Source organism: Poecilia latipinna, unplaced genomic scaffold (genome assembly GCF_001443285.1).
Source record: "Poecilia latipinna isolate Pla-1442-1.1 unplaced genomic scaffold, P_latipinna-1.0 Scaffold1891, whole genome shotgun sequence".
In the NCBI taxonomy this organism is placed as follows: domain Eukaryota; kingdom Metazoa; phylum Chordata; class Actinopteri; order Cyprinodontiformes; family Poeciliidae; genus Poecilia; species Poecilia latipinna.
In genome coordinates this window covers 111,474-128,648 of record NW_015114507.1, presented here as the reverse complement: position 1 = coordinate 128,648, position 17,175 = coordinate 111,474, and the positions used below count along the sequence as shown (strand labels likewise).

Here is a 17,175-nt window from a genome sequence, read left to right as displayed (position 1 = left end):
TTTATAGGCTTACATAAAGCTATCAAAAAATTATCTTAAAAACATTAACATAAAAATCACCTGCAAAATAAAGGAGGAAATGCAAAAATATGTATTTTTTCACTGTTGAAATTAAAATCTGAATTATGTTTATTTTGTAAAACTTTTCAGAAATTATAATTTAATTTTCAAAAGTTTAATCACAACAGATGTTATCTGTAACTTTTATAGTAACATCTGGAAAAAGTAAAAAGATGTTAGTACTGCTAAAATTTGTCATTAAATACTTTGTTACATTTCTCACTGATAATATTACATGAAATTAAACAGAAAAGAAGGTTTGCATCGTCATGCTGTCATTAAATGATACAAACTTTTTCTAACGTGGTCATTTTGTAGTTCATTTTATTCTTCATACTTAACAGACATTACCTGAAAGCTTTACATTTATAATTGTACCAAAAAAATATTAACCTTGAATGAAAATGAGACATTTATTCCAGCTCTGATTTGGTGATTAAAGTTATTTTGTAAATTAAACTGTGAGAATATCTTGTTTCTGAATAAATCAAACAACTGTTTGTTATAATCAGTAATAACATCCACTGTCACATAACTAGAAAATAAATGTNCTTACCTTCCGGTAGAAACAGCACTTGAAGCACCAAAGTGAAGAGAAACATTTTGCTGTTGTTTCCACGTGAGTTGTGCACGCGGTTACGACTTCAATGGGAGTTCCACCTGGGAATACCGGGTGCTGTAGGCTTTTGCCACCACCAGGGGGCGATAACAACTTTAGCTCCCCGTATTTTCAGACGTTTTTAACTCAACACGGATCAAAAAACGTTTACATTTATTTGTACTCCTGGCACATTTTGCTTCAATGTCAAGAGGAACATTTTGCTTGTGGTTTACAAGTCAGTTATAATTTTCTCAGATGAAAAAATATATCTAAAGTTTTTCTTGGAGGGACTCTACGCTCAGTTTTACACCACCCCTAACTAAGCAGATCCTCCTGTTTGTGATTGGCAGATTAATAGTGTATGTAAAAGAAACACACTACCAGCCAATCAAATTTAAATCAAATTTCTTTAAATTTGATTAGAGTATTGTAATTGGATAATTTTAAAAAATCCAATTACAATACTCTAATCAAATTTAAAGAAATTGCGACATGATACATATGATTCTCAGAAATTGTTTGGTAAAATCCTTGATGTTTCTCCAGATTTATTTTATAAGTGTGATGAAGATAAACTACAGTATTTAAGTATTATGTGTTTTTGTTAGCTCAGTAAGATTCAAAAGCTAGGCATCTTTGAAAGAAGACAATTTATGTTCAAAGGATGTGTTGATGCTGGTTTCTGTCTGCAGAAACATTTATCAAATAAACTGTGAATAAAAAGAAAACATGGCAGCAGTGCAGAATTTTCTATGAGCTAAGGAAATAAGCTAGAAAACATCAGAGGCACCAGCAGGAGCAGCAGGACAGGACTGGCATTGCTGGCGCTGTTGCAGTAGTCGCCCTGGCAGCAGCTAAACTTTACTCCAGTGACCTGTCCAGAAATCTGTGACGTGAACTGATTCACTAGTGAAGAAAACTGATCTGAGCACACTAACTCAGAGGCACATCCCTTCGTCGTCAGACTTACTCCTAGAGAAGGAAATAAATCTGACATGCAACCTTGCTAAATGTAAAGCATATACAAACAATTTTTATTTTGGTTTAACATAAAAATGAAAAAAAAAATTAATTAAAGAAGTGTGTTGGTGCAAAAATAAAATCTATAAGCACATTGCACAGCAGAAGTCTGTGCCGGTGGGAAATTAACACAGCCTTGGTGGTACCATCAGTTGTACATGGCACATGCGATCTGTAAATAAAAAAATCAGAATTGTCAAATAACAACATAAGAATATTTTGAGTTCATTATTGTTTTTACTAAAGGTGATATTGGGTTTTGTCAACATAAAGCTTCTTCTTAATTATCAATATTTGTTTGTTAGCTCATTATTTCAGAAGGTGAAAGGTTGTATTTGTGTGTTTCAAATTTATATTGAAATGATGTATTGATGAAAAATGCTGTGATTTTTAAAGTCACATTTACACTTCAAAAGAAAAATGAAAATGTCACCAGTAGAAAAGAAACATGTCATACTTTCTTTTCAGACTCGTTTTCCGTAAAATTGATCAATTTCAGCACATGTATTGTGGAATAATGAAGTAAGAGTTTTTTGGCTAAAATAGAGAGGAAGTACAAGTACGGTGAAATATGGAATAAAGATGGGCAATACGGACTAATAGTTTTATCAAAATTCTTTGATTTTCTATTTTATTAACAGAAAATGTAACAAAAATAACTATTCCTTAATATTTTCTGATATAATATCTCTGAGAATTTTTGTCTCAACAAACATAGACTGGAAAAACAATCACTGCTAAAGAATAACATAAATACATTTTTTTTTACAAAATCTCTTTCTCTTTCTTACTGTTTATTCAATGTCACATGCTGTTCTTATTTTTTTCTTTAATTATGTAAAGCACCTTGAAATGCTTTGCTGCTGAAATGTGCTATACAAATAAAATTTGAGTGATTGATTGAAATACATGCAATACAAATGAGTAGTACACTGGTAATATAGACAAGTATGAATTTTAAGTGCATACAATACAATGTGTCGAACAATCAATTCAAATACGTTCATATTTAATGATGCTCTCAATAAATAAAAATAAAATGAAAAATTGTAATAAGGGGAACCATTTACAATCACAATACAGACAATTATGTCAACATTATTGAGTGTGATTTATTATGACAACAATAAATAAAAATGTTGAACATGACTTTTGTACTGATACAAAAAATATCATAACTGACCATCCTGCATGAAAATCATATGTAATACATAAGTTTCATATATGGGGGACAATAAATAAGGCATGTATGTTGCCAAAAAATGCATCCCTGTGCTAACTTTAAGAAAAAAAAAGTTAAGTGTGAAATATATTTTTTTTTTACATAATCAGAATATTTGAGGAGAATAAAGAGGGGATGCATATTTTGGCAGGCTGGAAAAGCAAATTGCCAAAAAAATGCATCCCTGTGCTAACTTGGAGAAATAAAGAGCTGAAAGGATTTCACCTTTTCTACGTAATGACACTTGTTCTCTGAGCTAATGCTATAATTTTTATATCAACAGGATGGATGCAAATATTTTCAGGCTCATGAATTAAAATGCATTCCCTCCTACATTAACAGACTAGAAAGTTAAGCATGATGTAAAATGTTCTACATAATGGGCCTCTGTTTTGTAATGCTTTTAAGCTGTTATGGTATCAAAAGAAAAAACAGAGAATTTCAAACCATTTGCGGAGAACGTTTTCAACAGACGGACTGAAAAAAAGTTCGACTCATATGTGTCAATAAAGGTGTAAAAACCGTATTTATTTCAAGTAATTTGCGAAATAAAACCCACCATTTTAGGGATTACATGGTTAAGAAACGTGATAATGTTACAAATATCTTTAAAATTTCCTCTTCGGTCATATTTCAGTCCGGTTTCTCGTCAATATGCGAGACTTTAGAGCGATGCGCGCTCCCGCGAGAGGGGATGCAATTTTGGGCAGGCATGCGTTTCTGGGCATAACACCTGTACCAAAACACACCGAACATGTTAAGGTGCCAGCAGCCAGCAGAGGTTAGGCTAGTATAACTGACCCACCACTCACTTGTTCAATGTTTTCCTAAAATTAAAACGTTTTCCTCACCTGATCTGAAGCCCGTATTACCATTATATATGGTTGAATTAACTGCTAAACATCGCGTCCGTTGTTCTGATTCTTTGCGTGATTGTAGTATTTTCCTGACCACTGATATATTCCTGACTCAATGGACAGCAATGGCGCATGTGTGACTTACGATAAATCACTAATGTCCAGTCCAGTAATATACATCAATGCTGCTGGCGCTCTGTCCTTCTCTCTCACTTCCCGCTACTTCAGTGGGTGTCAAGTTACATTGTGTTGCATTCAATGTTGTCGGAAAAAAAAGAGTTTCATGCGCTTAAAGTCCGATTTGCCATAACTATTTATTGAATTCATTGTCGCTAGCTGGGGTGGCAACAGGGGTGGCAAGGCTCTCGTTTGGGGTGGCAACTGCCAACAATTTGTTCCATTGCTTGGAGTGTTTTTCTTTTACATTTTGACTTTGTTGTCCATTTTTTAAATTACTAATTTGTTTGCTTTTTTGGCGTTTGATTTGATTTTTGTAATAATTAAGAGCTGTTCGTATCTGACATGTTCCCTTTCTTTTCAAGGACCGAGCAGCCATGTTTTTAAAGAAAGAAATGTTTTAAGAAAATTGTTAATAAAATACTGCGTACTATTCAGTCTGTATTCGGGCGCATCTTATACATGATTTTTAAATAGATCTCCCTTGCTGGTCACACTCTGAAAGCTTTTAACTTCTCTTTGAACAAACAATTTTTAATATTAAAACAAAGAAAAAGGAAAATGTTTATTCCACATTTATAACATCAAGTAATTTTTGTCATGTGGAGGTTTGTTGTGGTGAGGATACGGACACAGGTAGACCCAGGTTGAAGGTGAAGATGATGAGTTTAATGGTGATAATCCAGGTAAACAGAGCAACAGGGAACAGCACGAAGAACATCAGTCGGCATTAGACAACAATGACAAGATTAGACAAGGATCCAAGGAGAGACAAGGACAAAAGGTGGGTATAAATACACACAAGGTAATTAAGGGGATGAGACACACCTGGGAAACAATCGGGGAGGACAAGACAGAGACTCACAGGAAAAGCAGGACTGAACACAGGAAATCTCAAAAATAAACACACAGAAACACGGATCGTGACAATTTTCTTGTTTTGAAACTAACCATCTAGAATGAGAAAAGTACTGGACCCAGAATTTCAAAAAAAAATCTTTGCATTTATTGAGGAAGATTCTTTTAGTATACAACAATAAAGCATAGAGGACATTGTTAATTCCAAAATGTTGCTCAACTAACCAAGTTTTTATAGAATCAGATAAAATGAAGAGATTTATCAAATTAATTGTGATTAAAAAGAAAACATGGCAGCAATGCAGAATTTTCTGTGAGCTAAGAAAATAAGTTAGAAAACAGCAGAGGCACCAACAGGAGCAGCAGGACAGGACTGGCACTGCTGGCGCTGTTGCAGTAGTCGCCCTGGCAGCAGCTCAACTTTACTCCAATGACTTGTCCAAGAATCCGTGAAGTGACCTGATTCACCACTGAAGAAATCTGATCTGAGCACACTGCCTTAGAGGCACATCCCTTCGTCGTCAGACTTACTCCTTGTACATTTCCTGTAAAAATAAAAATAGTTATGATGCGAGTAACACATTTGCATCTGATCTTAACATTTTTCTGAGGATAAATATGAAGCATGCAGACATGTTGGCCTCTCACCTGTTACTTTGACGCAGTAGTTTTCATCCCCTAGACAGTTAAGGGTTTTCATGCAGTTTTCTCCATCACAGGCGAAACACTTTTTGCCATTTGGAGTGGACTTGTTGTCTAAGATACAAAAATAGTTATTCAGTTGAAAAGAAATGAAGCTTTATTATAGTTTTTTCTTAAAAGCTTTCATTTTGTTGTCACCAACTTGTTTCTCCTAAAATATATGCAGATGAAGCTAGAATCACAAAACTATATTTTATTTGTTTAGCCTATTTTTGAATTAGATTTAAAAAGCTTGTGGGCACTGCAAATTCAAATTGTGCACAGTCTTGAAAAATACAATCAGGGAATTAATTACCAGGTTTTGGGTAGTCAGTTTGGGTGTTGCAGAGGTCTCCATTGCAGCAGCTGCTTTTTTGCAGCAATCTATGAAATCCATTGTTGATTGAGAAGTCAAGACACAGTTCAGCCATAATGCAATTTTTGACATTGTGCTCAGAAACCTCATCACCTGTGATCAAAGAACACAAATTTTAAAGTGGGTTAGTCACAAACTAAGAATCATCAACTGGAAAACTCATACATACGTACCATGAATTGTGGTTTGTGTTGCTGTTAAGCAATGATCGTTCTGTGAGGGACATTCAGATTCCCCAGAGCAACTTCCATAGATGCTTGGTGAACATTTACATTTCAGGGTGTCAGCTACTTAAAACAAAGAGAAAATAAACTTTNAGCAATATTAAAAGTTCATCCACGGACTATTATACGTTACCGTCAAGTAGTCCGACAAGCTCCTGAGATTTACGGCAAGTGGCATGATATTGCGTTGCTGAAGCTTGAGACACCAATAAGAGATGTCCCACTTGGTCAGCTATCAAGTTGCAGCCGTCGTCTTAAAGTGTAAGTCTTTCTCTGATCAAAACATGACTTCAGGTTTTCTGTCTCCACTCCTCCAGTCCTGCTGCCTCTGCTTCAGCACACCTGAGTCAGGTAATCAGGCCACCAGCAGAACCAGAACCTGTTTAGCTCAGGTGTGTTGGACCAGAGACGCATGTAAAGGATACAGGACACCATCACTGAGGACTGGAGGTGGACACTCCTGTGTCAGTGGATGAAGTCCTTCATGGATTCATTTTATGTTCTTTCATTGTTCTTCATAACAATTAATTTTCTACATTGTTATATTTTTACATTTTACTCTTATTGTGTTTTAGAGGCGATGTTGTTCAGCTGGCAGGAGAAGGAGGAACGACAACCGGCCCCAATAATAAGCGATGTGAGAGAAATATTGAAGTTATGTTAATAAAATCTTTGATTTTGTCTCTACAGGTCGAGTGAAGAACATGTTTATGATTCTCATGTTTCTCTACAGTAACTGCTTCTGCTATTCCATCACATCTTCAGTGTGTCAACATGAAAGTTGTTGCTGTTTCCACCTTCTTGCAGACACGTGGGCATATATTCCTTACTGAAGCACCGAACAAGGATATATGCTATGTAAGTTTGTTTCTTCAATATCTCTCTGCAGCGATTCGAAGACTTTTTTGTTTTACAACATAAATAAATATAAATTTTTCTACAGGCTGACGCTGGTGGAGCAGCGATGTACAACGGCATGATTTATGGAGTGATTTCTTTTTTTGGAGCAGACTATGCATGTCAGCAATCAACTGTAATCATGGATGTGTGTGAATACTTGGGGTGGATAAAACAAAAAACTGGCCTTGAATAAAACATAAACTATCATGAAATAAAATTCTCATCAAATTTCCTCTCACATATAATTTTATAATTGTATCTTCATCAGTTTGATCCACATGTTTGTAGAATTAGAATAAATTCATTGTTTTGTTTTTTTCCTCACCTGATCTTCACCTCCCTCATGGAGTTTTCTCTTCACCTCAGAAATGAAAAATAAATCAATACTTGAAAAAAAGCATTTCCTGGCTGACATTCATGGTTCAGTTTGTTCAGTTGATATTTTCCCTGAAATGAGTCTAAAAACATGAGTTTTAAATCACATGAAGAGAAACATGTGAAGTAATTCATTTATTCAGTTTTTGTCTTTATTTTACATCAGAAATGAACATGCAGCATCTAAACTCTGCAGCTCTGGAGTTTCTATTCCTGATTTAGATCTAGAGAACTTTAAACTCCACGACCAAAGAGTTGTGCACAAAAATAATGAAACAGAAGTCACATAAAGCAACTATTAGCAGATAATAAAATCCTAATAACTTAAAAATAAAAACATCACATTTTTAATGAAGATACAAAGGAAATAAAATGTCCAATAATTAAAAACAAATGTCGAAATCTGGAATGAAAGAAGTTTTAAGAAAATATTTTAAAACAGGCAAAACTAATTAATGGTAGCTTCTGGTTGCCACAAATTTTACATAAAAATGATGGAAAATTTCCCTCTCTTACAGTTAAAGAGTCACTGCTAATTGTAATTTTAACACTTTTTATAGGCTTACATAAAGCTATCAAAAAATTATCTTAAAAACATTAACATAAAAATCACCTGCAAAATAAAGGAGGAAATGCAAAAATATGTATTTTTTCACTGTTGAAATTAAAATCTGAATTATGTTTATTTTGTAAAACTTTTCAGAAATTATAATTTAATTTTCAAAAGTTTAATCACAACAGATGTTATCTGTAACTTTTATAGTAACATCTGGAAAAAGTAAAAAGATGTTAGTACTGCTAAAATTTGTCATTAAATACTTTGTTACATTTCTCACTGATAATATTACATGAAATTAAACAGAAAAGAAGGTTTGCATCGTCATGCTGTCATTAAATGATACAAACTTTTTCTAACGTGGTCATTTTGTAGTTCATTTTATTCTTCATACTTAACAGACATTACCTGAAAGCTTTACATTTATAATTGTACCAAAAAAATATTAACCTTGAATGAAAATGAGACATTTATTCCAGCTCTGATTTGGTGATTAAAGTTATTTTGTAAATTAAACTGTGAGAATATCTTGTTTCTGAATAAATCAAACAACTGTTTGTTATAATCAGTAATAACATCCACTGTCACATAACTAGAAAATAAATGTCTGTTGTCTGATCAGATTGTAACTCTTGTATTTATTTCTGGTTATCAGTGGGAAAAAAAATTTATGGATTTCCAATGAAATATTAAACATATTTTTAGTTTTACAAACTGTTAAATTCGTCATTAAAGAAAACAAAACTAAAATGTGCATCAGACAGTTTGTGTAGAAAACAATAACATCTGCATGGATATGTTGGATTTTGTTGCGGCCTTCTATGTTCCAAAAACAAAATTAAACAAAGGCCGTGTGTGGTAACAGCTGATTTGATTTGCACGCACTTCCAACTTGATTTGTTTTGAAAAAATATATATAAAAATAGCAACAAAGTAATTACTAAAAATGTCTTACAACTTAGCCGAACACGAAAGTAAACTTAATTTGATGTTTCATGTACAAACAGGTGGTCAAAAAATAATTTACAAAAGCTCCCGTCAACACACCAAACATTTGCCAAACAATCGACCTTGTTAGGGATTTTTGTATTATCATTTTTACATTTATATATCATACATTTATTATTACTTTAGATCATTAATCAGTCTTATATTAATCAGTATTGACGTAATTTTCATTTCGTCTTGTCTGTGTTAAAACTTTTTGCACCAAGAACTGATTGTTCCCTCCACCCATGGGAGAAATCGCCCCCGATCGAAAGGGTAAGATGACCTGTGTAGATAGAGCTTGCCATCTGTCTTGCTGTTTATCTTCTTACATTCTTCCTTTTCCCAAAGAAAAGACCAGTTCTAGCTGATAGGGGGTGGAACGCTCAGTGAGCGGCACGGAGGAGCACTTTGCTGAAACTTCTCCTTTTGCAAAAGTTTGGCCATAAAATCCATATACATTGTCTGTAGTTCTTTTATGAAGGTTCGGAAAACTACATATCAGACCTCCACTCAGCACTCAGTGCGTTCTTAATTACTCAAATTAATGGGAGCGTCTAACAGTTACCAACTTAATCTAAACCAAATATAAAAATTAATTACAAGTTTTGGTTCTAAACTGACTTAAATATATTGTAACTGCCCAAAAAAGAAAACTAAACTAGTAGAAATTACAATTCACAAAACTGAGCATAAATGGCCACAACAGATTTATTCTGGTAAATTCTGACAGTTTTGAACACATTTTCTAATGATAACTTAAACTTTAGAAACATTAAACACTCAAACATTTTCTATCTGAGTGTATTGAGAGATCAGAGGAAGCTAAACTGTTGTGCAGATCTGCTCATGGGTACAGATGTGGGTGCATAAACACACATTTTTGTGATACTCTGCAGGACTTCTCAGTAGGTGGAAGAAATCTGGTCCAATCAGCAGGACCCTGAACTCAGATTATATAAGGAATCCACAAAGCGTTTGGCTGGTTTTGCAACAGAGCTGAGGAAGGCAAACACAGTCTCCAAAGTAGCATTTCATGGGAAAAAGACTTGAATTAAATAAGGATTACCTGCAAGTCTTTCATGGGACTCAGTTGAAATTTAATTTGACTTTGGTTTTGCAATTGAGTAAAAGAAGGAAGGAGTTTGCACTGCTGGTTTTTACAGTTTGGCTGTATTAAATGCATCCAAAAACTTATGTGCTGAGGCAAAGAAAAGTTTAATTCTAATTTAGAAAAATGTTTGACCTCATGTAAAATTTGTTTGATTCAACTAAACAAAGGAAATCATTTAATTCTTGAATCCACGGTTAAAACTGTGAAAGAAATGTCTGAAGTTAATGGAATTGATAACTAAGATAAATTATTAACTTTGAATCAAATGTCTATAATGTATGTTTAAATTTGTATGTGTTTTGCAGGTTTTTCATCTCTTCATTGATTCACGTTCACCGGTGTAAATAAAAAAGATTGAGTGAAATCCTGAAGACTCCAAGACTACTTTTTCAAGTGTGGGAAGCCATGAAATTATAAAGCACTTGACATAAACATTTAGCGCTGCGCTAAATACTTAACTAGCAAGCTAAATATTATTTGCTAGCTAAACATTTAGCTTAGAGCTAAATAATTAGTTGGTAAACTTAATATTTAGTGAAGTTGCTAAATAAATATTTTAATGGCAAGCATAAATGTTTAACTAGTTGTCAAACTATGTCATTGTTTTGTTTATTGATCTTTTTTTTTAAAACCTTTGTGTGTCTGATCAGTTTCTCTCAGCGTTCCCTGATGTTACTGTCATTGCATCAAGACTTTTCATTCTGATGAGGCGTTCAGACATGAAGAGCTGCTTTAGAGGAATCATTCATTCTGAATTAGTTCTGAATCACTTTTGCAGGTTTGCTAGATTTCCAGGTTGTAGTAATTGTTTTAAGAAATGCTCCAGTTGTGCAATCGTGAAGAAAGAACCAAAAACTCAGAGGAACTGGAAAACCAAAAATTCTTAGTCTGAAGAACTTCTTCACATTAAGTTGCAGATTATTGTAATTTAAATACTGAGAAAATTGGCTGATAAAACGTTCTTTGGTGAATATTAGATGCAAATTTAGATCTAAATAGCAGGAAAAGGGGGAACAATCTTGGGTTTTAAATAAAATGTTTTACAAATGTGAGAGTGTGTGTTAAAATGAGAGATGAAACGAGCTTCTCAGTTAATTTAAAACGTCAAATGTAAATCTGTCAGGAGCTACAACAATATTAGCCTTCAGTGTAAGTCATGAAAATGATAAAAATAAATAAAATTATTGGAACAAGTCTATCGCTTCTTGGTGCCAGATAAAAGGTCTGTGTGGCTGCTGGTCCTTCGCTTACGGCCATACCACCCTGAACACGTCTGATCTCGGAAGCTAAGCAGGGTCGGGCCTGGTCAGTACTTGGATGGGAGACCGCCTGGGAATACCAGGTGCTGTAAGCTTTTGCTGGCTCTTTCATTAATTTATCTGTTGTGAAAGACGACACTGAAGCAAAATCTGCCAGAGTTACCAGTAAATGTAAAAGTTTTTGATCTGTGCTGCCGAGTTAAAAAGTGTGAAAACGGAGAGTGCAAGAATCGGTAGTGCCCCCTAGTGGGGGCAAAGCCTTACAGTACCTACAGCATCACTTCAGCCTGCAGTGTGAACCTAGCCTTAGAGAAGGATGTTCTTTTTACTCAGCAGTATTCATGCTCTTGGGGTGAAATCATTTCACTTAATTATTCTCAGTGGCATCCATTAAAAAAATAAATGTTTTATAAGGTAAAGGTATTAGACCTAGAATTTAAAATTTTTAGTTTATTTCTTTTAGTACACAATAGCAATGAAATATTGAAGATGTTTAAAAAATTATGCTTGGTCTTATATTCATAGAGAACCAGTTAAAAGGAAAATAAGAGATTCATTAGATGCTTTAAAAGGTTGGTAGCCATGCAATCATTTCTATGAGCTAATAATTTCTGAGTCTCTCCAGGTTAGTGATTCATTTGGACTCTACAGTCTTATTCTCTAAAAGTTTTTATTTTCTCTTTGGAAAAAAAAAATCAAAATGAAAAACAAACAAACAACAAAGTATATTAGATGTTAATTCCAAAATGTTGCTTAACTAAACATTTTTATAGAATCAAATAAAAAGAACAGATTTATCAAATGAATTGTGATTAAAAAGAAAACATGGCAGCAATGTAGTATTTCCTATGAGCTAAGAAAATAAGTTGGAAACCAGCAGAGGCACCAGCAGGAGCAGCAGGGCGGGACTGGCACTGCTGGCGCTGTTGCAGTAGTCGCCCTGGCAGCAGCTCAACTTTGCTCCAGTGAACTGATTCACCAGTGAAGCTGTCTTATCTGAGCACACCAGCTCAGATGCACATCCCTTCACGGTCAGACTTGCTCCATCTACATTTCCTGTGAAAATGAAGTTATGATATCAGTAACACATTTATATCTAATTCTTCTGAGGAGAGATATGGAGCATGCAAACATGTTGGTCTCTTACCTGTTACTTTGACGCAGTAGTTTTCATCCCCAACACAGTCAAGAGTTTTCATGCAGTTTTCTCCCACACAGCTGAAGCACTTTCTGCCACTTGGAGTGAGCTTGTCATCTAGGATGTAGAGATGGTTATTCCATTGACAAGAAATGCTAAATTACAACATTTTTTCTTCAAAACTCTTTTTTTTCACTAACTTGTTTCTCTTAAAATATATGCAGATGAAGCTAAACTCACTACACTTTAAAACATTTATTGGTCTGTAGTTCATGTTACAAACTTTTTTACTTTAATCTGACTTAATTCTTTAGGTTTATTGATGACAACTTGCTTTTTGTGTTGAATTAACTTAGAAGTTACAAATCTTTAATTTAAAGTAACTTTTTACTTTAACTTTACTTCACAACAACTAAGTTTAATGCTGCGCTCATATCCTACGTCTGACATCATGACGCAATCTTCACCAGGGACAGATCCTGCACCAAACAGGTGCTGTGGCGGCGAAGGGGCGAACCACAACTCACATCAGGAGAATTGATGAAGCTGTTGCAGGTTTGATTCCCAGCATGACGACCTTTGCCATCTGTCACTACATAAATGATGACCTGTCTGATGATCAAGACAGCGATAGGGAGTATCGTCTAATATATGGAGAAGCTAAAATTCTGATCAGAAAGTTCAGTTTCTGTTCATCCTCTGTAAAGAGAGCTTTTTGTGCTCCACTATACACTGCTCACCTGTGCTGACAATAAAAAAAGCAGCCTGCAAAAACTTTATGTTAAGGAAATAAATTAATCATATTTTGATATAAAACACTGTTTCAATTAATAAACGAATCAAGAATAACAGAATGCATTGTGGTTTGTATTTTAATCAAGGCTCAAACAGAGAAAGAAATGACCATTGAGACTCCGGCAGAACCTGGGAGTGAAGAATAGATAAAAGTGAATGACTTCTTATCAGGCACCAGATATGTACAAACAGCACCTCCTTCAGCTTTCTCCTCTTAGGGAGTTATTTTCTCAGGCTCTTCAACGAAAACTGATCTCTGTTTAATTTACTGTATGACCTTGGAGGCGTCAAACCAAAGTCAGGAAGAGAAAAATACAACCTCTGAAACATCCCTCCACCTGTGCTTCCAGGATGAAGGCTGCTATATAATAAAATTGATTGATTGGTTGAAATAAAACTAGGTTTGTCTCTACATGGCCTAGATATGCCATATTTAGGCCATGTACTATGTAAATGTACTATGTAAATGTACTATGTAAATGGGAGCATGGGAGTGCATGTACTCCCATGCACTGAGTAGTGCATGAGAGTACTACTCAGTGCCTAGATGGATTAGTGCTAACCTTATATTTGTACATAATTCTGTATCCTCCTGTGCAGCTGTGCTCAGGAATCAAATGTACAAATGTATGTGAAGATTATTTATGTCATGCAATAATATAATTGCAATTTTAGTAAACCCTGCACTGAGTACAGTCCAATTACTCTCAAATCAAAAAACCCTTAAAAAATATCCTTTTATTTTATTTGACATAAACTAAATGATTTGAGTAAGACTGACTTAATTTTGTCAACTTAAACCAACTTAATAAATAAGGTTGGATAAACTGGATTTAATTACTTGTTACAAGTTGAAACAATTCAATTAAGCTGGTTCAACTATTTTTATTTTTCACTGTAAGTGGATTATACTTTTTAACCCAAGTCTGAAATAGGTTTTAAAAAGTTTGTGAGCACTGTAAATTCAAATTGTTCAAAGTATTGAAAAACATAATAAGGAAATGAATTACCAGGTTTTGGGTAGTCAATCTTCGCATTGCAGATGTCTCCATCGCAGCAGCTGCTCTTTTGTACCACTCTGTAAGCTCCATAGTTGACGGAAAAGTCAAGACAAAGTTCAGGTAAAACGCAACTTTTGTCGTTGAGCTCAGAAAACCTTGCACCACCTGTAATTAAAGAACAACACATTTAAAGTGAGGAGGTCCCAAACTAATAACCAACAACTGGAAACCTCACAAATACGTACCTAGAAATTTGACTTGTGTTGTTGCTGAACAACGATAGTTCTGTGAAGAACATTCAATTGTTTTCTGAGTGCAACTTCCAGGCAGGTTTGATGCACATTCACATTTCAGGTTGTCAGCTAATTAAAATACAGAGAAAATGAACTTTTATTGTCAACAAAGTATGAAAAGGAAACAGGGATATTACATGTTTTCTAAATGCCAAAAATCCTATTATTAACCAAAACAAAAACGGCAGGAAATACAGAGTAGGAAGGAAAAGTCTGAAAGGCTTAGCAAGAAAAGCAGAAACTGGATTATTGTAGTTTTTAATGTGAGAGAAGGAGAACAGTTAAATGTAATGAAATCACACTAATAAATGCAACGCTACGTTAATCATACCCGTCTAGTCTCCCGTTATGGCCGGGAAACTACTATATTCTCACCGCCTTCCCCTTCTCTCTCTCTGACGGTAGCACCGAATGACGAAAACTAGACAGATATGTAATAATAACTGTAATAAAAAAACTTACCTTCCGGTAGAAACAGCACTTGAAGCACCAAAGTGAAGAGAAACATTTTGCTGGGGGATTACAAGTGAGTTATAATTTTCTCAGTTGAAAATATATATAGAAAGTTTTTCTGGGAGGGGCTCTACTCTCAGCTTTACACCTCCCCTAACTGAGCAGGTCCTGATGTTTGTGATTGGCAGATTCATAAAGTAAAAAGCAGCACAATGAAAAGCAGGTCTTTTTTATCCAATAACAGTACTCTAACTGAATACAAAGAAATTGGTGTCAAGATATGTGTACTTCTCAAAAATTAATTATCTGGTAAAATCCTTGATGTTTGTCCAGATTGCTTTTATAAGTCTGAGTATTTAAATATTGCAGAATAAAATATTAAATGTGTCTGTTTGGTTTCCTGCCTGCAGTTCACACATGCAGGCAGGAGTCTAGCATGAAGTACAAAAATAGCTCAAAGTGGTTGGACCCACTGAGAAAGTTTTCAAATATGTTTGAGATATGATTGTATTTTCTATACACACCTGTGTCACTTCTGCCTTTTTTGTGATGGGGGGTTGAGTTCATCCTTTGTTCTTCCTCTCAGACTTGTGTGTGTGAAAGCAGGATGTGGGATTATTTGCTCACATGAACAGGATGTGGGGTTATTTGCCCACATCCTGCTTTCACACACACAAGTCCAGCTCACATCGGGGCTCTGCTTCTCTGACAAGTTCAGTGACAATCTTTGAATTAAACTCAGACAGATAAATATTGATCTTTCTGTGTTTATTTAATGTTTTTTTGCTCCGTTGATGAAAATGTTCACCACAGTATCATTTGTTTCTGTTAGCTTAGTATGTTTTAAAAAATTGTCTCCATTGAAAGAGGATGCTTTATGTTCAAAGGATGTGTTGATGTTGGTCTCTGTCTGCATCTTCGAACGTGTTTGTGTGTCTTATAAGCCCATGAGGACTGGACACCTTCATGGAGTTTGTCACAAAATAAATAACCTATTACTACTACTACTGGTATGAAACCAGTCCAGCTCGAGGTAGAGAAAATATGATCTGTATCTGTAAGAAATAAAGCCAACAATAGAACTTCACCTGCTTATAACACAGACAGGTAGTAAAACAAGGGAAATAAATGTGCCAGCACTGTCCTGCAGACTCTATCGAGCTGCAAACAGCTGTGCATGGAGTTGAGTCATACAAACCACTGCATGTTTTCTCAAGAACAGCCTGCAGAAGTTTAACACATAAACCACATGTGCAGCTCACAGATAACAAGTTGTTTACGTGTTAAAAATCATATTTTATGTATATGTGAGCTTGATGGCTTTCTATAAACTTGAATGCTTTGAACACATTTGGTCTGGACTTTAATCTTAGGAAACTGTGAACTTTATTGAGTTTTTAAAGACAGTTTCCTCATATTTAAACAATCACCTGCTGAAATCCAGAAAAGTCCAAGTGAACATTGGGTCTTTGTGTGAGTATGTGCAAGTGTGCATGTATGAAATAAATATTTAATATGTACCCCATATTTTTTAACCTTAGTCTATTGGCAGAACTGGAAAAAGTAGAAGACACTTAGTTTTGTGATTTTACTATGAAGTTAAATTGGGGCCATAAAGTTTGTTCAAAAGGAGAAAAAGATTTGAACCTGAAAGAAATACTCAAAACTACTTTTCAGATTTAAAGCTTTTTTTTGTTTGAGAGATTTTTTTTTTTACAGATTCAAACACAATGACTGCAGTTGTCCAGCTGTAAGTCATCCGAGGCCCCACCACCCATGCCAAAATGGGGCCAGAAGTTTGAATCTGAAAAAATATATATCTGAAGCTTAAAAAAAATTCAATCTGAAAAGTAGTTTTGAACATTTTCTTAGTTTCAAATGTTATTTTTTATTTTAAATGTTTTATTCAGTTTCATTTTTTTTCTTCTGAAGAAACTTTTTGGCCCCAATTTACCTCCATACATATGCAGATCATTTGGGTGAAACAAGTTGGTGATAAAAAAGTGGGAGCTTTGAAGAAAAAAAATATGATTCTGCAGTTCTTTAGACTACAAGTTCAATCCAAATGGATAAAAGTGCTTCATCTGTGAGGGAGAAAACAGCATGAAAACCCTCAACTGTGACGGGAATGAAAATTCCTGCATCCCAGTATCAGGTAAGAGGATATCATGTTTTTACATACTCTGTATTTATCCTGCTAAAACCAGATCCAAACATGTTACTGACGA

General features: G+C 34.7%; 2 protein-coding genes across 2 annotated transcripts; one reads left to right on the top strand and one right to left on the bottom strand.

The window, feature by feature from the left end:
• Positions 1 to 6,026: 6,026 nt before the first annotated feature.
• Positions 6,027 to 7,305, top strand: LOC106934986 (kallikrein-13-like). Its single transcript, XM_015015193.1, has 5 exons — positions 6,027 to 6,036; positions 6,172 to 6,337; positions 6,652 to 6,713; positions 6,810 to 6,934; positions 7,020 to 7,305. The coding sequence occupies exons 1-5, from the start codon at positions 6,027 to 6,029 to the stop codon at positions 7,167 to 7,169; spliced, it is 513 nt and encodes a 170-aa protein (XP_014870679.1). The 3' UTR covers positions 7,170 to 7,305.
• Positions 7,306 to 11,920: 4,615 nt separating this feature from the next.
• LOC106934990 (urokinase plasminogen activator surface receptor) lies at positions 11,921 to 15,131 on the bottom strand. Its single transcript, XM_015015199.1, has 5 exons — positions 14,957 to 15,131; positions 14,447 to 14,563; positions 14,211 to 14,366; positions 12,415 to 12,522; positions 11,921 to 12,323 (listed from the first exon to the last, which is right to left on the bottom strand). The coding sequence occupies exons 1-5, from the start codon at positions 15,000 to 15,002 to the stop codon at positions 12,121 to 12,123; spliced, it is 630 nt and encodes a 209-aa protein (XP_014870685.1). The 5' UTR covers positions 15,003 to 15,131; the 3' UTR covers positions 11,921 to 12,120.
• Between the last annotated feature and the right edge of the window lie 2,044 nt (positions 15,132 to 17,175).

What these genes read in the sequence shown, in the direction of transcription:
- LOC106934990 (XM_015015199.1), bottom strand. Translation starts at nt 15,002, where the DNA reads ATGTTTCTCTTCACTTTGGTGCTTCAAGTGCTGTTTCTACCGGAAG. An exon ending in AACACAAGTCAAATTTCTAG is followed by an intron (nt 14,367 to 14,446) that starts GTACGTATTTGT and finishes CTTTAATTACAG; the next exon opens with GTGGTGCAAGGTTTTCTGAG. An exon ending in GATTGACTACCCAAAACCTG is followed by an intron (nt 12,523 to 14,210) that starts GTAATTCATTTC and finishes TCTACATCCTAG; the next exon opens with ATGACAAGCTCACTCCAAGT.
- LOC106934986 (XM_015015193.1), top strand. An exon ending in TGCAGCCGTCGTCTTAAAGT is followed by an intron (nt 6,338 to 6,651) that starts GTAAGTCTTTCT and finishes ATTGTGTTTTAG; the next exon opens with AGGCGATGTTGTTCAGCTGG. An exon ending in CGGCCCCAATAATAAGCGAT is followed by an intron (nt 6,714 to 6,809) that starts GTGAGAGAAATA and finishes GTTTCTCTACAG; the next exon opens with TAACTGCTTCTGCTATTCCA.